The following is a 20,961-nucleotide window of genomic DNA, read 5'->3' as shown; positions in this document are numbered from 1 at the left end:
GGAAGCGTCAGCTGAAGCTGAAGCGCAGTTAGACTCCTGGGTTCCAGTGTCCTCATCACGAGAGTGACCAAGTTTCTAACACCTTTTGACACCTCCCATTTCTCTTCCCCCTTCTCTACCTCTCTCATTCATGTATGTACTCGCCAAAGCCTTCTGCCTCCGCTGGAATGGCTGAAACTTGATCTCTGTAAAGATCAAGGAAAACCATTTCTGGTCTTTGAAATATTCGTTTATCAAATGTTCCACCATCTATGTTATCTGTTCCTATGTTATGTACCTGACACAACCTTTAAAAAAATTATTATTTTGTGGAGTTTTGTACAACTGCCTAGTCTTTTCCCATCTAAGATTTACTTCTGTTTTATAATTTGAGTGGGTGGCGTTTTTTTTTTTTTTTTTCCACAAACGATCACGAGACTTCTGGAGACGCACCCCTTCGAAAGCAATTTGAAAGGAATCCCAGTGCAAATCCATGTGCACAGATATTCGCTTACCCTGGTCCTGAACAGTCTGTTCATCTGCAAATCCTGCCTGGCACCTTCAGTTTATGCCAGAACCTGCGTCTGCGAGCCATCCCGCACGCTACCCTAGAGGGCGCGCTGCCTACACTTTCCGCCAACGAGGCGGCCGCGCTGGCTCCCAGGCTCCATAAAAGGGGAGGAGGCGGATCAGTTTCCTTCTCTCATTGAGAAAGCGGAGGGGATTGGAAGGCTGGGCGTATAAAGCCGCGCAGAGAGCGTGAAACAAAGCAGACCGATCGGAATTGGACTTGGGAGGAGAGGCGCGGAGAGGCGGAAAACTTGTTGGAGGGGAGAGTAAAGAGCCGCTGCCTCTCCTCCTCCACCGCGCTGCGCTTAAGGGGTTCCCACCGGCCTTGCGATTTATTTTTATATCGGCTTTTTATATAGAGAAATATATATATATTTTTTTCTTCTAAAGAGAAAAATTCCTGTTCCAAGAGAAAATAAGGCAACATCAATGAAGGAGAGAAGAGCCAGCCAGAAATTATCCAGTAAATCTATCATGGATCCTAATCAGAACGTGAAATGCAAGATAGTAGTGGTGGGCGACAGCCAGTGTGGGAAAACCGCGCTGCTCCACGTCTTCGCGAAGGACTGCTTCCCCGAAGTGAGTGTGACCCACCGCACGGCTTTCAGGGGAGCGGCCAGTGGGGTCCCCCAGCCTGGAAGAGAGCGCCTGCTCGCTTCTCCGGCTTCCCTGACCTTCCTCTGGAAAGTCTGTTCTCACGCCCAGCCGATCTCCACCGCCACACTGCGGGGAAGGGAAAGTGTCCTGGAAGCCTCCGGGCTGGAACGCGCCGGCACCCTGGGCTCTTGGCCCCCGAAACTTGCTGGTTTCAGTGTGGGGGGCCGGGTGGGGAGAGCCGGGTGGGCTCTCGGGAGGGGGACGCGTGGCTAGTGTGTAGGGAGTGTGCGGTTGTTGTTGTTTTAACCTGGGGGGAGGCGGGGGGCTTGGTGTTTCTCAAGAGTTCGCTGAGTGTCGCGTTTTTAACGATCTCTCTGCCACCTTTCCTTCCTCCCCTCCGTCCCTTTCGTTCGTCCAGAATTACGTCCCCACGGTGTTCGAGAATTACACTGCCAGTTTTGAAATCGACACACAAAGAATAGAGTTGAGCCTGTGGGACACTTCAGGTAAGACTCCGCACACCGCGTGGCGGTGGTCTGGCCTGGTGCGCCCCGGGCCTTTGGGATCTGGTACCCTGTCCTCCAATGTGGCCCCTTGGGGTGACTACCAGGTCCCGAGCCGCGGGAAGATCCCGGGCAGGGGCGGCAATGGGGGTGACCGTGGCCGTGGGGAGAGGAGGACGCTGTGTGTTCAGGGGTGACCCCTGCTTGGAGGTGGCCGCGTGGCCTTGTGTTATCGGTCCTTGGGGCCGGGCCGGAGCGGGCCGCCGGGGTGGCTCAGTGCTGGAGCAGGCGGAGCCGTGTAGAGCCTTCCCGCTCGCAGAAGACGACCCTGGTGGGTGTCACCGGCCATCTAGTAACGGGGCAGGGGCGCAGGCTGAGCTGGGAGAAGATCCCCGAAGCCACCCGGTCGCGTGTGGGCTGGGGGAAAGAGGGATGAATGGCCGCAGCCGGCGCCCGTGACGCCTACTGTCAGGAATGCGCTGGTGGTGCGGGCAGCGGCCACCGCGGGGCCTCCGCCCCCGTAGCCTCCCTGCCACCGGCGCGGAGCGGCTTCTGCGCCCGCCAGGGGAACAGTCCTTGCCAGCCCTCCGAGCATGTCACTCCCCGCCCCATCGCTTCGGCCTTGCCCGCCTGCAGGGCCGCAGGCAGCACCGTTCGCCTTTGACCTTCCTGTCTACTTGAATTATTGGCGCCGTGGTGGGTTCTGTCCAAAGGTCTAGGGTTCAAGGTCGGGTTGTTGCCTTCCCATGCGCCCACCCACCTACGTAGCCCAGGGTAGTGGGGAGGGTGGATCTTCGCGGGGGTGCGGGGAGGCTGGAGCCTCCGGCCGAGTTCGAGCCAGGGACAGGGAGGACAGTGCACCCCCCTGATACCCAAGCTCCAGCAAGCCAGGGCAGAGACGCCCCGGGAGAGCGTCTGCAGTTTGTAAAGACCAGACCTTCTCCAGAGGAGCATAAGCTATCAGGCAGGGAGGGGAAAGGCCGGTACCCGGGGGGAACTGGGCTGCCAGACAGATTTGGGCGAAACTGGCAAGGAGGAGCGCACAAGCGCCAACACGCAGGGTTGCTGTCAGGCGGGTGGCCCGAGGTGGAGCTGCTCTCAGCTGGGAGGGGCCTCGTGGAGCTCCGGCGAGCTTCCCACACCCTGGGCTGGAACCTCTGAGGGACCTGGGGGATGAGACAGTGAGGGGAAGGGGCCAGAGTCACAAGGACTCCCGAGGCAGCCCCGGCACAAAGGCTAGAGGGAAGTCTCACACGGGCGCCTCTCACAGTCGGGGCCAGATGCTCAGACTGCTGCAGCGGGAAGGACAGACCTAGCTTACCCCTGGAGAGTCAGGCTCTTCCTTCAGCTGTGACAAGGGCGTTTAGTGTTGTTGTTGTTGTTGTTGGAATTGCAGACACAGGCTTGATACTACAGAGGAAGTGTTGACGGAATTCTAGTGGTTTAGTACTAGTTTCTATCCTCAGAATTATTACACAGCCCAGTATTTTATTAGGCTCCTGTTCTCAGGCAGATCGTGGTAATTGTTTTGCCTAGTGGGCAGGCCAGCTGGTGTGGTACCAATAATTAGCACCAGCACTCCCTCTCTCCCACCCAGCCCTGTTTGGACTTATAAGAATTAGCAAGGCGTGGAGTGGAGCAGTGGGTCTGATGCAGCCTTTGATACAAAGCTGTATTTCGCTCTCAGTTCCTGGTTACCAGGGATTTCTGTGTGCAAATCCTCTACCTCCCTGGGTCTCATTTTCATCATCTGTAAAAAGAGGGCAGACGCGGGGCTGGATAATGTGCAAGATCTCTCCCAGCTATCGCTTCTTGGCTTTAGTGTCCTGGACAGACAGATCTTTTTGTTTCCCAGGATGCTGGTTGGCTTTAGCTCCTAGTCTCAGTGGATCTGGCATCCCATGCTGAAGTTCTCACAGCCTGCAAGCCACGCCAGATTCTGGGCTGAGCCAGGCTTCTCAGTGGATTTAGGAATGAGACTATTTGGATAAGGAGGGGGATGGGTGGACTCCTAGGAATGCTGGGTTATACATCCGTGTCTCAAGCTTTAAGAATCTCAAGACCACCAACGGAGATTTTAGATTAGGTGCCCAAAGGCCAAACTAGTCACCTCCCTCCTTTTAAGAGAGAAAAGGCACAAGCTTTTCAAGAGCTGGCAAAATGTGAACGGTTTATAGAGGGAAGTCAGTGCAAATATCACTTCAAATATTTTCAAGCCTTACTCACAGCTATATAGTTCACAGTCTCTATGCATACAGCAGAAAGCCTTGCATACAGTAGTCACCCAGTAAAACCCAAGGAATAAGCAAATTAATGATGATATGCATAGTTGCCAAGGAGATGAGGTTCCTGGCATTAATTAGCACTGAATTACCTGTGCCTTAAGATTGGCAACTTCATAAATATTGCTTTTCATCAAATTAAAGTTAATCACTTAAAATGAAATCAGTAGTAAAATAATGACATGTGTTTTTATTTAGTAAAAGAAACCACTATGCATATGTCTGTAAGATACAAAGGTGTAACAGCTGGTCGCAGCAGTATTACATTGCAAAATTATCAAGTTATGAAGCCTGGCTTAAAATTTAGATTTAGACAAATGGAAAAGGAGACATAAGGAATTGTTTGGAATTCTATTATGCTTGTGAAGTGAGATGTTTAGTTAATTAGACACAATTATGGAGCGTTGCTTAAGTTCTAGGAACAGGATGTTTCTACCGAAAGTGCCTTGCAGATCAGGATTAGCATGCTTCCAGCAAGAAGTTCATGCTTCCCAGTAACTTTACCATCTCTCCTATTCACTTGCTTTTCCTGACAAGTTCCTGAAAATTTTTCTTTCTTTCTTTCTTTCTTTCTTTCTTTCTTTCTTTCTTTCTTTCTTCCTTTCTTTCTTTCTTTCTTTCTTTCTTTCTTTCTTTCACTATCACTTCACATTTTCTCTGTCTACAAGGACATTGTTTTGTTGACGTGTGAAAATAAGTGCATATACTTTATGCCTCTTCATACATTTGGTTTCCCCCAGCTGCTATCAGCTTATCTCTGGAGAGAAGATCCAATCCAAGTTTATGAGCTCTAAAAGTCGTTTTTTATTGTCTTCCAAGACTATGTAAGAGAGATTTATTTTGGAAAAATTGGGTGGCGAGGGAGTATAAACTGTGTCCTTTGGTGGTATTTCTATTGTGTTCAACCTTCCAGCAGAGAAACAAACATTAGGAAACAGAGGCAATTCTTGTATGGGCTTTCCATTGTGAACCACATCTCCTAAGTGGTTTGTTTCTGCCTGAAGCAGTCATATGATCATACATAAGCAAAAACTGCTAATTTAAATGTGGGAAAGAATATAAAGCAGAAGTAGAGGAAAGGAAACCATTCATTTCTCTTTTGGGAGCACAGGCAGTTAATATTTCCTTCCTTTCTATTCCTCTTCCTTGTTTTCTGTGTCGACTGTAAGCAGGTCCTCTGTTAGACATAGGACTGGGGACTAGCAAAATGCCAACCTATGGTGCACGTAAGTCTTGAACTCAAATGGCCTCTTCCACCTGGTTGCATATGCGTTTTCCTATGAGCTTTTGTAGAGCTCTATGCAGTCCTTAGGTGCTGAGCAATCTTTCTATCTATCCCCAAGCACCCACCAGTCACAGCAGCAACAGTGGTACAATACCAATTGACTATTATGGCTACTTAAAAGACTCCATAGGTAACAGGATCTTATAAGTGTCATGAAAATCTTCTAAAATGGGAGCTTTCTAAAGGTAGTCTTGGGTCCATGTCTTCATTTACTATGAAATAGTTTCTTTTCATTATGAAATGAGTTTATTCATAGTTGCAGAAATGTGCTGGAAAGTATTCAAATTTTCTCAATGAGTTTTCAGAGAGAGAATAGATTTGGTATTTAAAAGAGATAAGTGAAAACAAAATAGTTCTAATAGCTTGTGCTTCAAAATCTGCTACACTTGCCAAACATAGAAGCAGTTTGTAAGATGAAGCCAAAAGCCTCCTAATAATAGAAAGTTAGTCATTTAAAGATCACCATATCTTTTCCTTGGAACCTGATTGCAGTGTAACTTCAGCATACATGATTTAAGGAGTAATAGTCATTCATGCCAGCTTTTAACCAGGGCAAGTTAATGCACATTTTATTTAAGGCATACTATTCGTTTTAAATATTCCATTTAACTACTGATTCCCAGTTAATAATTGTTTTATTCCCCGTGAAATCTCTTTTGGATCTTAACACCCTATGAACCTCATTCAGGTCCTGAGTGTTAAAGTTAGCATTTGCTGTATTTGTTTCTAGTATTATTAACTAAAACAACATAATCTCTACATTTTACATTTAAAGCAACAGATAAGCAAGAAAAACCTTAGTTACTTTAAGGAAAGTCTTCAGAATCAACATATATCTAACTACAATGGTATCTTTCAGATTTTACATCAAGTCTGAAGGCCAGTCTGTGTGACAAGCACACTAATGAAATATTTCTTGGCAGAAATGGAAACGGTTCAATAGTTTTGGAGATCCATCTATATATTAATCAAGAAAAGGTAGATTACTGATCCCCTTTCTGTGATTTGACATATAAATGTACACATCTGGACAGGGCATGAAGATGTGGTTGTTAACTGCCAGAGTACACCATCTGCAAGCTGGTGCTCTGACAGGGAGGGGCGACCCTGAGCTGGGCAGGAATAGGTGCTGTCCTCAAGTTACTTACATTCTAGTCAGGGTGAGAAGACAAACAGAAATGTTGCAAATATAGGAGGAAATCTGAAATTCCCATGCTTCTTCCAGGGTAAAAAAAAAAAAAAAAAAAAAAAAAACATTAGAAGCCCTGTATAAGTATGGCGTGCAACTAGGAAGAAATACCTGTGGACTTAAACAAGGCAAGGAATCCCTCCCAGAACATCTGTTATGACTCCATAGTCAAATAGAGACATGGAAACATTTCCTCCTCTTGGTTCCAGGGAGATGGACCTCAGTGACAATGGTGGCTTCACCTACGGCATCAAAGTTAAAGAGATGGTGAATGCCTGTGCCAAGTCCAAGTTCCCAACTGAGGTCTTCCTCTATATGAAAGCTCCCAGAATTCCAGATCTTCTCTAGAAGTTGACTCAAACTCCCAAATTCCTCAAAATCTTTTGTGCTTTAAAACATTCTTACACTTAAAGGTTATCAGGGAAAGGAACAGTCTCAAGTTGAGATTTCTGACCTATGCTTCTTGGAGGTAGGCTAAGAATTTACAAGCTAATCAGAAAATGGTTTTGAACTGAATAGCAGAACAAACTACACAGAACTAGATATTGCACAAAGTAATTATGATTCCTAGAACTTAGGGTTTCGAAATCAGGCCCAGCTGTAAACTGAGATTCTATATACTGACATGTGGACTAGGGCTGGACAAACAATTGGCTAGAGGCAAGGGTTCATTGTTCCCTAGACTTTTCTTTTTCCTTTTCCTTCTTTCCTTTCTTCCTTCCCTCCTTCCTTCCTTCCTTCCTTCCCTTTAAATCCATTTAGTTCTAGTTTTGCCTCCAATTTGGTTTTCCCGATGTTGCACATTGGAGTATGGTATCCAAATGGGTTGTTCTAATGCTCCTAAGACAAGCAGGTGTTCCCTTATTAATACAGTTCTTTCACAAGGAAGCAGAACACCATGGACAGCAGGTCTTCGCTCAGCTCATGTGAGCCATGCCAAATAAATCAGCCAGGCCTCAGTCACTGTTTGATGTTCTTGAAATGTCTTCTGGTTTACTACATATTGGCAACATTCACAGAGTCCCTTTTGCCAAAAATTCAGACGTTTCTGACATAGCACACATGCTTCAAAAGTTTGGCCAGGTGTTGAGCACATTGGTTTTGAAACACAAGCCTAATGTTATGGTATGTGGAAAGGTGAATCTACTTGAGGGACTTCATGTAAGATAATAGACTCTTACACAGAGTTGGAAACATAATAGCTTCAGTCTGGACTGCACGATAGTGTAGAATTTTAAAACTTATCTACGTAATCTTACCCCTTCAAGCTCATTGTGCTTCCACTGTCTGTAAAATGTGAGAATTCTCACAATTTTTAAGTATCCCAAGGTGGAGAATTACTGTCAAGATTTTCCGTGGAGCCCTCAAATAACGTTGGTTCTACCCATCTGAACGTATAACCACCTGTGTATCAGCGCAAGCCCCCAAAACAGAAAACACTGACTGAGTTTTTATACAAACACATAACCGCCCACGTGTTTTCATAAGAGCTTTCCATAATCTCCAAGAGTGCGACTCAGTAGAAGATACAAATGAAATATCCCTGCTGGGCCAGGTGGTGGTCGCTTACTGAGGGCTTGATGTTTGTGGCACAGACAGGAGGGAAGAGTTCAGCCAAGTCCTTTATTAAAGCAGGGTCCTAAGGTCTTGCCTGAACTTGACTCATATTCCTGAGCCTGTTACTCTTGGGCAGCTTCCCCTCTGGCCACAGCCCCTCATGTTGCTTGCATTTGGCGAATACTAAAACTACCAAAACTTACTGTATTTTTTTTTCTGCCCCAAATACTCACTATTCCCAACTCCCTGACCTTGATAGGAATCTCTTATAGGAAAAACTTTCAACTTACTTCAACTGTAAGGTATTACACTTTCAGAATACCCAGTGAGAGGGATTTTCAGTTTGCAGACTTTAGAAGATAAAAGTTTCAGCATTTGAACTGGTTTTGCGAAAGATCTTAAAGGCTTCCCTTTTAGGCATGACTCTCCTTCCATATATGTTCAATTATGTACATATATGGTGTGCTATATCTCTGCAACAGGGTGACTTCAGCAGGCAGGTATGTGTCTGAAGAATTAGTTTCTAGGTGAGGCACTTTGTGCCTATTCTTGGGCTGGAAATTTTCCTCTCGCCCCAAATTAAATGATCTTGAAGACAAGGATGGGTAGACCTGCAATTTCAGGAGTCTTTCAGAACTTTGCTCTTGCTTGCCAAACTTGAGCAATGAAGAGCCCCCAAAGTATGCTTATTCTAATCTGTGTCTGACTAAAGCCTTCCAGCTCGGGGGTGGACAGGATGAGACACTTGCTTGCATGTAGTCCAGTTGCATCTTGATGCTAATACAGCTCCCTGCAATTTGCCTATGTGTGTGGTGGGTTGTTTTTAAAGGAATTTGAACAGTGCTATATGCCTTTAAGGAAAATGCTGCCCTAAAAAAGTCCACATGCATGAGGCCTAATCCGTATGCCAAGGAAGTTTTGTCTGACAAGCAGGGCTTCAGTCCTAGACTTACTGGGTTTTAACTATAGTGCATTTTTAGGTGCTAAAGTACAGACTGTGGACACATCAGGACCCACTGTGTCTTAGCACATCATGAAAGCATGTTCAGTTAGCACCTTAGCAGCATAACTAGAATCTATAGAAATGAATATTTCTGGAAACTTGCCTTCACAGGGTGTCTTGGAACTTCTTCATCTGTGCGATGCAGCAAGACAGGGCAGTCTCGGAATGGCATTGTCCTCACTACTCCCGCACTCCTTCTTTTGGAGTCTCTTCTGTCTCCGGGACTCCTCAGTTGACAGGGCATTCCTATGACTCTTCCCTCTGAGTTATCCCACGCATGCCTGTGGTGAGCGGCCCTTTGCTTGCCTAGTTCCTTTGTGCAAGTCATAGGGCCCTATGGGGAGAAACACAGAAGAAAGGGTCTCTCTTTTTTACCCAACGAACTGTGAGATCTCTCCTATTAGGACAGACCTGTAATTCTATTGTTCACTTTTCTTGCTATGAAAAAAAAAATGGAGACAATAGTTTTTTGGGGGGTGGGAGGATTGTTTGTTTGTTTCTATCCAGAAAAAAACATTAACCTTAAGCTATCAGAAAAATAATGAATAAATTGTCTTATAGTCTGTGGTAAGTTACACCTCACCTCTCCTTGGTGGTCACATTACAGTTATGACTAGTGAATTTGAGGATTCCTTTTATTAGGGCCCTAGGGCACTTGTTGATCAAAAAGCTGCGTTGTTTACTGCTGGGGGGGGGGGGGGTGGACTAGGCTCAGATCAAAGTCCTGCTCCTAATGAGATCTTGTTAAAACGCTTTAGAGTTACCTTTTTACCTCCAAGCTCTGAGGCTGATTTCTCATGAAGCATTACACTACATATGTATTTTCATCCAAACTGTTACACCAAATGAAAACAAAACAGAAACAGGCCTTCCTGAGAACCTTGCTTAACTGGAAGAGAACTGTTTCTTTTTAAAGTCAATCAAGAAAGTAAATTTCTCACTTATTTGCATATAGCCACTGAACACAAAAGCCGCTTTGCTTTCTTTCCTTTTTTTTTTTTTTTTCCTGTAGGCAAGCAATCTCCAGCCTGTGACAGAGGGCTGCACACAAAGCCAGATCCCTTTGTGGCCTTAAAATGGGTGGGGGAGGGAAAACATCCCACAAAGGGCGGGGTGTTCTCTGCAGCCACATGGTGACTGGAATGTTGCAACCCGGCCTCTGGATTTTCCCAGCAGTCCCAAGTTTAATTAAATTAGTTTTGCCCCTTTGACTTTCTTCAGCCACCTTTGGAAAAGATGGTCCCCATTGTCCTGGAGAATACTCCGCTCTGAGTCTCAGCACAGGCAGCACCCTGTCCTGTAGGAGCCTGGCAACCTGCAGTTGCTGCTCATGCTGTGTGGGTCTAGAGACTGGAAAGCATAAGACATGAGCTTTCTGACACCTGTTAGGCTTTACACAGTAGGCTGCCTCTGACTGCATAGGTTGGGTCAGGTCATTTACACTAGCTTTGAAGAACAGAAGAGTGCCTCCTCTGTCCTCATTTGAATTTCTTCTTCTCTGTGCAGTCTGGGATTTTTGTGTCTGGCTGTTAGGAAAGAGATACAGCAGCAGCAGCTAATGTCAAAGTTAGACTTTGGACAAACAAACAAGGAAGGTTCCAGTGGAGAGAGTTGGAACTGCAGAATTAATATAAAATAGCAATATATTCATAGAGGGGAAAGCCGTCCCTTCTTGGTACCTCGCAAAAGAACTGAAGCTAGACTCTAAGTGAATTACTCTCTCACCTCTGAGTTCTTCAAGTGGCTCAAAGGGTGGCCACTGCTTGTCATTTTTAGAAATGCACTACACATTTTTAGACACCTTAATGTTGTAAATAATGTGACTTTTTCAGGTAGGATGGGGAAATTCCTTCCATTGCCAGGCTTTGTTACCACGCTTCAGCACCCACAGGCCAGTTCAAAGCTGCTGCCCTGCCTGAGACCTTTTTAGGCCATCTTCACTGTTGACGCTTTCCTTCCGGATTCCTACAACATTCTCCTCCTCCTTGCTCAGCACACCCACTCACTCCATCTCCAAAGCAGCCAGTGAGGCAGGGACTGCAGCATGAGTGCCCAGGGCCCAGAACACACACCCTAACTACAATAACTTCTGGGTCATAAGAACTGACTCCTAAAGGTCAGTTGTCTTTGTACTTTTTCTTTGAGACATGTACTCAGTCAGCTGCACCATGGGGAACTAATATGGAAATACCAATGTACTAAGACATAGAGTTAAACCAGTTCATTTCACAAATCTCATGCACTCTAAAGCTCAGGTAGGAATCAAAATTAGTCTTCTTGCTTTACCCTTCTACCAGATCTGACTAACACAATTTTTTAAAGCTTTTCTCTCTCTTTCTCTCTCTCTGTGACTATTACAGTTTTGACTTAAGGAAGGCACGCTGTGTTTTTTTGCCAGAAATGCAAAATTATGTCAAAACGAAATTAAAAGTCAGAGAAGCTTTAGTGTGCTTGCGTTTGCCTAGTAAGTGATTTTCAGGTTGTCTGTGAGATGGCTGTATGATGCAAATTGTTCCTTAAAAGTAGCAGTTGTCAAGTCATCTTCAACTTTATAGTCAAGCTAGTTTATAATTATGGGCCTTGTATGAATACCCAACATTTGGAATTTATAAAGGTGTCAAAAAAATAAAAAAAAAAAGGAAGGAAAAATAGTCCTAAATAACCGAAAAGTTCTGTGATTCTATTGATTGACTGGTGATTTGAACTTATTTAGCTCAGGCCAGGGCCCTTGGATTATTTCCCGCTGTCATGTTTGCAGGTGGAACTGGGTAGAAAGGTAACGTGATCCAACATGGCATTTATGACATTCTTGGTGTAGCAGGAAGTGAACTTACATCGGGCTTGGGGATAAGTGTAAGCAAGCTCAAAGGTCAACGGCTTATCCAGACTGGTAACTGGAGAAAGAATGACAGTCACGTGCTTTGCCGTGGCTTTCTGTGCATCATTAAATTTGGCCTCTTTCTCCCTTCCCGCTCACCTCCCATTCACCTGTTGGACTAATCTTGAGTTTGGATCTTTTTTCCCAGAAAGCAGCTTCATTTCCATTGTCTACTGCCACTCTGCCTTTGGCCACAGCGATAGCACGGCCACAATGCCTCTGGTTAATATGTACTCATCTCTTCCTGAACTCCAACTGCTACCTGGGTTTACTCATCCCACGGATATAGGTTGTCACCCTTTTCATCTTATGATTGAAGAATCAGAATCTCCCACTCCTGAGACTTGGGCTTCTCCCCCTTTAGTGGTGAGAATGGGTTTGAACTCAACGTTACCTGGCCCCACATACTCCCCAGTTCATCTAGGGTCCTTCTGACTTGCATCCCAAGTTCCTGGCTTTCCCAGGAACCGAGGTCCTCTGCATAGGAGCATTTGGATTTTCTAGTACAAATGAATGTATTACTAGCCTGTCTTTTGTGTATGTGTTTGCATTTCTTTACAGGAAGGGAGTGTGTGATGGGGGCAGGGAGTCAGTGAGTGGGAGTGTTACATTATAACACTTTATGGATTTACTGCAAAGGGTAGAGTTAATCCTCCATAGACCACGGGGATTTTTGTCTGATATCTCTGTCCTTTTTTGTTCCTTAGGTTCTCCTTACTATGACAACGTCCGTCCCCTCTCTTACCCAGATTCTGACGCTGTGCTCATTTGCTTTGACATCAGTAGGCCAGAGACTCTGGACAGTGTCTTAAAAAAGGTGAGTGCTGAAGGATGAGGACACCACCGTGCAGCACTTTTGATGATGGAGTTCTAGAGCTAGGTGGCTGGCTAGGGGGCCACAAGGATTCTCACCTGTTGCCTTATGTCTTCTAATGACAACACTGGAAAGGGTACTTCCACACCAAAGCAAGGCTTTTGTACATGAATGCCATGAGTTTGGGGAATTTATCTGCTTGAAACTTTATTTCATAGAGCTCTGAACAAAATACTTTTCATCAGTTTCCATGTTTGTCTTTTTTGGGGGGAGGGGGAATGAAAATGTAAGAAATAGCTCCAGTGGGTCCTACCTGAGCCTTCATTCATTTTTGCTAGACAGACTGCTCCGTATGTGTTTACTGGTGATCTCAACTGAGATACTGAGATTAAGAGAATAAGAGCTATTTTGACAAAGAAGTTGTGTTTCAGTTATTTATAGACATAAGTGAAATCAGTACAAGAGAAATATGTGGAATGAAGCTTGTTCCTACACACGCAGCAATGGTGGACCAAATACTAAGAGAGCATCAGTTACGCTGAATGTGAACACTGTCACACAGCCCCAGTTTCTGGAAGCAAAGCTGGTTCAGATCCTTAAGTGGAGATAGGACTAGAAGAAGCTGTGGACAGAAGTACCCAGGACTAGGAGGAATGGTATCTGTTGCAGATGGGTCTTGAGGCCTCAGAAGGCCACTGCGTGTCTCTGTAAGGGGCGGATGCTCGGCCTTCAGCAGCAGAGAACTTAGCCCCCAGGGTAGCTCCAGGAACTTGCTATAGATGAATTCCAGGGAATTCAGTGGGGACATGGACTCTGCCTGGCCTACAGCCACCTAGACTTTTTCCATAGTAGTTCTAGAGGGTCCAGTAGAGGGGGAAACATTGACCACTCACCCTTGAGGGGACATGGTGGGGTTTGAGAATGAGACTCTAGCTGCAGTCCCCCTCCTTTTTTTTTCTGTGCGGTGCAGATGTGGCAAGAACACAGAGAGTCACTCAGTGGCTGTCTCTGTTGCCCAGTCAGAGTGAGGGCAGATGGAAGAGAAAGGGAGAGGAACTTGTCTAGATGTACAGGCTTATTTCATTCGGTTGTGTTCTTTTGGCTTATACTTTCCGTGGTGTTTGTTTGCATCTTAAGTGTTTGTATTAACTTTTTGTGTGGTACTTAATTGGGTAAGTCATTATAAACTTAGGGTTTGAGGCACAGCCCTCCTTCAGTTTTTATTAAACGTTGCAGGCAGTTTGGTGAAATTGTACTCTTGGTAGATCAAAGGTTCCTTCTTCGTTCTTAACTGCTTGACGTTCTGAGTAATATGAAACAAAGGGCTGACTTTTGTCAGATTCTGTCAGAAATACACCTTTCCTGTCTTCAACACTGCAAACAAGTACAAAGGGAGGCCAATAACATCACACAGCTGAGAACAACATAACAACATGGCTGCCTATGTCTGCAGATAAAAGGAACACTTACTTCCTGGTGTCTGTGCTTGATGTAGTATAAGCTTATACATAATTTACCACAGAAAGCTTTTTTCCTTCTGCTTCCCTTTTGTCTCCTAATACCAAACAAATAGTGACATTAGATCTGTAGCTATTAAGGAGTATGCTTCAGATGTTTGTGTCAGGGTTAAGGCTCATGATAACTTTTATCTGTGTTTTGTCTTAAATGAGTCCTGAAGCCCGTTAATATCAGAGAGTTTAGAGTGACTTAAGGTAGAAAAGATTTCTTATTCTGCTTTTCAGTTCTTTAGGGGGAGGTGACAGATGCCCCTAGATAACTGGGAGAGAAGAAGGAAGGAAAACCTCAACAGACAGACCAGGCCCTCTGTGTGCTGGAGCACTCTGTACTGGACGCCACTGCTCAGCTGCACCTTGAGACCTGGAGGTCTCCTCGGGTGGTCTCCTAAATCATCTTTTCACAATGTCCCTCTTCCCCACTATTACACTTACACAACTTTATTGTTCCTTCTGCTCTGTGAACTCCTGAAAGATGTAGCGACATCATTATTACAGTACTCCACAGAGCACAAAAGATATCAGTGCATCAGCCCTTCTAGGCCTTCATATCTCAGAGCGAGATCTTCTCGGGGTACTTCTCTCACGTTCTGATGATGAGCTCAAGTGAGAAGAAGCAAGACCACAAAAAGCCTTTTCCTTCCTTCAATGGAAACAGCTGAGTTACTGGAGGAATGTAGCACACAGAGTGCTGGTCTGTCCACTGAGGTTTTTTCTTTCCTTCTTATTTCCCACAGTCATTTAGGGTCATCTATCACCTTCCCTACAGAACTGAAAAGCAAGGAATTCTCGAAGTTCTCCTAATTCTGGTTAGGACAGGAAATGGTTAGTTAAACAGACTATACAGTAGTGCTTAGCAGTTAAAAATTAACTCAAAGTCCTATGTGCTGCAAAACCAGATACTGTCTTCAGAGCTCAAGAGGTAGTTGGTTCTCTGCTGAAGCTATGGTCTGTGTCCATTCAGCCACTTGAGCAGAAGATCCTTGAAGCAGGACATTCTGCTTCACTAATCATAGGCCACATGCTTACACAGAGCTTCCAGCACACGGAAGCATGGCCAAGTCTTTCATGATAGAGTCTGTGAGCATATTTTTTTTGCTGGTACGAGCTGTTTCTTATGCTCAGCCTTCTTTCCACTTACCACATGTTAGGCTGAGTAATAAGAAACTCAGCATATCCGAGGATGCAGTCATCCATTTGGATATGTGATTACTAAGGTGCTTTTGTCTTCCAAATACCTCCACAATTAAGACATTGCTGAAGCTACCGTCTGTTGATGCCCCAATAAGTTCACTGTGGGAGGAACCAATGAGTCACACCGAACATAAAAATGTCCGTGGCCACTCTCTAAAGTTTGGTACCTACTCAGTAATTAAAAGCAAGCATGCTTCTTCGCTTGAAGTTGCCATGTCAGTGTCTGCCAGTGAAGAGATTGTTTTCATTGTATACATGTCAGTGCTTTGTTAATTTTCCTTCCCCCCCACCCCCCAACAGTGGAAAGGTGAGATCCAGGAATTTTGTCCCAATACCAAGATGCTGTTGGTTGGCTGCAAGTCTGATCTTCGGACGGATGTCAGCACATTAGTGGAGCTCTCAAACCATAGGCAGACTCCGGTGTCATATGATCAGGTAGGTGTGTCGTCGCTGTAGAAAAGTCACTTTCCTTCCTTCCTTCCATCCTTCCTTCTCTCCTTCCTTCCATCCTTCCTTCCTTTCTTCCCTCCTTCCTTCCTTCCTTTTTAAAGAATTTATTCATTTTTATTCTATGCGCATTGGTGTTTTGCCTGCGTGTATGTCTGTATGAGGGTGTCGGGTCCCCTGAAACTGGAGTTACAGACAGTTGTGGGCTGCCACATGGGTGCCGGGAATTGAACCTGAGGCCTCTGGAAGAGCAGCCAGTGCTCTCAACTGCTGAGCCATCTCCTCAGCCCTGAAAAGTCACTTTGCAATGAAAGTAAAAGAAATGGAATATTATTTGCGATAAAGAAAATGTTAACAGTTTTTCAATAGGTGAGGCAATACTCTAGAGAAATATGAAATGTCCTGTAGTAAAAATCATCAGGAATTAGGCCACATAAGGAGTTAATAGGTGCTACCTTTGGATCTCCTTCTCCTAAAACTCATCACCAGATTCTGAAGAGGGTTCCTGTTAAAATCTCTACAGCTCTATGTGGTTTGCATCATTTAAAGTATTCTATTTTAGGCCTGGGGACATGACTCAGTCATAGAGTACTTGCTCAGCCTCAGGAAGGCAGAGGATTCCATCCCCAGCATGATAAAAACCGGAAATGGAAAAAAAAATACTACATTCATGTCCATCTTGCATTTCTCATTAACAAACCCAATACAGTCATAGAAAGTGACTTTATTCAAACGGATGTTAAATTACATTTGTCAGCCCTATATTTTGTACAACTGGTTGACTGGGGTTGAGGGATGCTTCTAGTCACTGAGAGGAAGTGAGAGCTTCATGCTGGAATGGACTCTGAGGGCCAAAGCACCTTGGTCAGGTCTGCGTGAAAGATGCAGTGTTCACGGTATCAGGGGAGTTTACTCCAGTAGCCAGAGGCCATGCTTCACAATGGGCCCAATGAGAACTACACAGCCAGTTACTGACTTCTTGGGTTAGTGGCTGTGAGGGTCAGCCACCACCACTTTTGCACCTCTCTTGTTTTCTTTGCATCCTCCTATTGCAAGTTGGATGCTCCGGATTCTCCTGATGGAGCAAATCAGCGTGTTGGAAGCTGTGGGGAGCTAGAGCAGTTTCTACTGAGTAATGTAATTGAGGGCCTGCAGATTGGGTCTTCAGTATTTGGGAAGTAACAAAATAGCTCATTAAAAAAAGAATTATAAATCTGTTTTCTATTTTTTACAATACTCGGGAAATCCATTTGGCATATTAGGTATTTTCCAAATGCATTTTGTGGCATTTCAACACTTTCCCAGCGTCTCTCCAAAGTCTCATTGGTGATGGAAGTTCTTTCTTCTACTTCACAGGGGGCAAACATGGCCAAGCAGATCGGAGCAGCCACTTACATCGAATGCTCAGCTTTACAGTCAGAAAACAGCGTCAGAGACATTTTTCACGTCGCCACCTTGGCGTGTGTAAATAAGACAAATAAGAACGTTAAGCGGAACAAATCACAGAGGGCCACCAAGCGGATTTCACACATGCCTAGCAGACCAGAACTCTCCGCAGTTGCTACGGACTTACGGAAGGACAAAGCCAAGAGCTGCTCCGTGATGTGAGGCTTCGCGGTCTTCAGTGAGGACACAGGAATCTGGTGTTTAAAAAAAAAAAAAAGAAAAAGAAAAAAGTAGAAAATTAAAAAAAAAAAAAAAAAAACAAAAAACAAAACAAGCGCGAAACGAAAAGGTGGAGTCAAATGAAGTGCACAGCCAAAGTCGCGCAGACGCAGGCTTAGGAGGCCCTTGAAAGGATGCCAGGTTTTTGGAATCCCGTCCTTAGGTTCGGCATGTAGACCGAGTGGTGAGAAGTGAAAACATGGAAGAGTTTTCAAGTGTGACTTGAAAAAAAAATATGCCAAAAACAAAAGGGAGCTATAAACGGGCTAGCGCTAGAGAAAAGGAGGAATGCCAGTCCTTCCGAGAAGAAAATCCAGGCTCTGAACGGTGCTTGCGTATTTCCGGTTTTGTTTTTTTGTGTTTTCGTTTCGTGGATCTCTGCTTTGATTTAGTTTCTCGGTGTTTTTAATCTTTCTTTCAAAAAAAAAAGTATCTATTAGTGTACCGTCCTCGTGGGGAACTCGCACTGTGACCTTAGCGTTTAGGTTTCTAGAGGATGGGATCTCATTTCCTCCTAGCCCATCATTAAAATGGAAATTGTATCGGGACCCGTGGGATTCGAGAGGAAAAACTTCACGAGGCTTTGAAATCTTGACTTCCTGAAGGTCGCTGCTGAGCGAGGTGGTTTGAAAGCAAGGCTTCGGAGGCCTTACGAGATGCGTAGACCAGCACTACAAAGATTGCGTAGATCAAATAGGAAAGAGTGTTGCTTTTTATTCTGTCTGATGGTTTTGTTCATTCCCTGTGATTGTCATTAACAAGTGGTAAATTGCTCAATGTAATATTTTGTGCGCTGTTTAGAAGAGAGTGTGTGGCTTTGTTTTCCTTTTTGCCATCGTTGATAAAAAAAAAAAAAAACGAGAAGTCAAATAAAAGGTGTCTTGGTTTGATGTGGTAGAGTGATCTCAAGAGAGGAAGCGGGTGACTACTGTTTCCACCAGGAGAGGCAATGAACGGAGGAGGAGGAGCAGAGAGCACAGTTTGTGAGTGAGGCTGTCTGGGAGAACGTTAGATTTCAAATGCTCAGAGCGAAAGCACTGTTATCTGGGGACAGTGCCCCTGGACTGGCAGCAGGCAGGGAGCTGTTGGTTGGCTCGTGCCACTTCCTTCAAATGAATGTTGTCCTGACAAAACCCCCATTTGCCCATGCTTTAGAAAACCACAGATACAAAAGAAAAAAAAAAATGTCTGCCCTGATATGAGCCTAGGGCATTTCTCAAGTAACTGCGAAACCTCACTTAATCATCCGCAGCTAGGGCCAGGTTCAAAACTTGATGGTTGTTAGAGGAATAATCAGCATTTAAAGTAATTTACAGGTTTCTCCTTTTGAGCAGTTCCTTTCAGAGAAGAAATCAGATATGACCTTTTTATAGTTGGTGCTTGTTAAAAGCAAGCTTTTTTTCCCCCAATGATGACGCTTCATTTTTGAAGCGTTGAAGCTCTGTTTCCATTAAAATGTGGCAGAAGAGGAGATTAAGAAAATTATAACACCCAGTTCTGTGTCTTACAAGCACTTTGTTTTGTCTCTGCAAGAAGATGTCATTTCCCATGAAACTCAGACATTTTACCAACATAATATGCTCTGACTGGTGCAGCGTTATGCTTTGGGCAGTATTACAAAATAGCTGGCGAGTGCTTTCTGTATTTAAATATTGTAAAAAGAAAATAAGTTATAACTGTTATAAAGCAGAACTTTTGTTGCTTTTTTTTTTAAATGTTGAAGTCACTTTGTATGTTTGTTTGGTCAGTGTTTCCACAGTATTTATTAAAACTTATGTTTTTCTTCAAATAAAAAGTAACCATGTCTGTCTTCCTGTGATGTTTTCTGCTTCTTGACTTGATTGTTCAGCTATGTTCTTTCATACGGATGATTACAGAATAGAAAATAAGATATTTACTGAATAATATTAATTTGTAGAAAGTAACAGAATTCCCTAGATGTCTTTCATAGTGAAAATGAATGCTATAAACCCAGTTTGTACATGGAAATTGAAGGTGATCTTAGTTCCTACGGTGTCTCCTGGAGACCCAGACATCCCCTTGCAAAGTGTGCTCTTGTTCACAGCAGCATGGAAAGCTCAGGATCCAACTACTGCAACTTGATGGAGGCAAAACAAAAGTAGTCCCATTTATGGTAGACGCATTGTTCAACACAGACAGTTCTCAAGTACACGCGGAATAGCCTGGGGAAGAGGGGGTCATAGGTCCCAATCAGCCTAGTTGACTGTCTTTAGCTAAAAATGTCTGCACCTTTTAAATAAAGGTCTCAAAATATTCAGTGAGACTTCAACACGATGATTTGGCACAGCCAATGTATTCCCTATAAAAATTGCGACCTGTGACTTTTTTTAAAATGGCCTTAGAAATCTTTGTGGTATAGTTACTTGCTTAGAAAGGATTCTCAGAAGGACAAAGCACAGAGAAAACCAGAGATTCCTACATGAGTGAATAATCTTAAAAGCATAGATATTTTGGAGCTCAGATGTTTACAGAATATGTTTGTAATTCATTCCTGGCATCTAGTACTAAAGGAAATAAAAGTACTTTCCCAACCCTAGCACAGGGTAGCTTCTACTCTTAATGTCTGGGTCAGGCTTATAAGAAACTTGTTTCTCAACATTCTCTGCTACAAAAAAAAAAAAAAAAAAAAGGAGGGAAGGAAGGAAAGTTGAGGTTCTGCTGACCTTGGCTGTTTCTCTGGCTTGGCACTGCTTCTCTGGCTTGGTCAGTTCTCAGCAGCTTTAATTTTTAAGAGAAAAAGTCTGTCTTCAGCATTGGCTGCAAAGGTCTACCTTTGCTCTGACTCTTTGCCCTGGCTACATAACCTGACTACTATATAAACAGTCCTTTCAGTGATCACAGTTGAGAACTTTTGAAATGCTAAAAGGTTGTCTTAAATCTCTGAGTAAGACTTTGTGTCTCTCTTATATTAATCTTTTTCAGAAATAGTTGCTTAGAAGATTCTAATCTTTTTTCTTTCCTTTTTTCTTTTCTTTTCTTTAGATAGGATTTCTCTGTGTAGCCATGGCTATCCCGGACTTGCTTTGTGGACCAGACTGGTCTCAAATCTGCAGAGATCTGCCTGCCTCCCTAAAGTGCTGGAATTACAGGTGTGCACCACTGCATCCTGCTGAAAATTCTAGTCTTATAGAGAAGTGTCTTGAGTGTAAACTGAAAAATAGACCAGAGGATTAGGTTTATTAAAAGAAAGTTTTAAATGGCATCCTTTTTGAAGACTCTTGAAACTCCCCAGGTGACTTACCTTCTTTTGAGTAGGTTATTTTGACATCAACATTCTGCTTTAAAGCCATACGGTTTTTATTTTGGTCATTTTCTCATTTATTCCCCAGAGGTTTGTGCAGTCCCTTCTAACACGCTCCTAACTGAGATTTTGTTAAGCTCAGCGCCTATCTGTGTTTAAAGCACAGTCTCTGCTTGGAGAATTCGTAATGTAATGTAGCCCAAGTGAGAGGTGCTGATCCGC

General features: G+C 44.1%; 1 protein-coding gene across 1 annotated transcript; it reads left to right on the top strand.

Annotated features, from left to right (window-relative positions):
• Positions 1–713: 713 nt before the first annotated feature.
• Rnd3 (Rho family GTPase 3) lies at positions 714–19,287 on the top strand. The gene is made up of 5 exons (XM_021652494.2): positions 714–1,128; positions 1,565–1,652; positions 12,551–12,660; positions 15,666–15,800; positions 17,169–19,287. Exons 1-5 carry the CDS (start codon positions 979–981, stop codon positions 17,418–17,420), a joined length of 735 nt encoding a protein of 244 aa, XP_021508169.1. The 5' UTR covers positions 714–978; the 3' UTR covers positions 17,421–19,287.
• Positions 19,288–20,961: the final 1,674 nt, after the last annotated feature.

Source organism: Meriones unguiculatus, chromosome 8, assembly GCF_030254825.1.
Source record: "Meriones unguiculatus strain TT.TT164.6M chromosome 8, Bangor_MerUng_6.1, whole genome shotgun sequence".
In the NCBI taxonomy this organism is placed as follows: domain Eukaryota; kingdom Metazoa; phylum Chordata; class Mammalia; order Rodentia; family Muridae; genus Meriones; species Meriones unguiculatus.
This window is presented reverse-complemented; position numbering and strand designations above follow the sequence as displayed.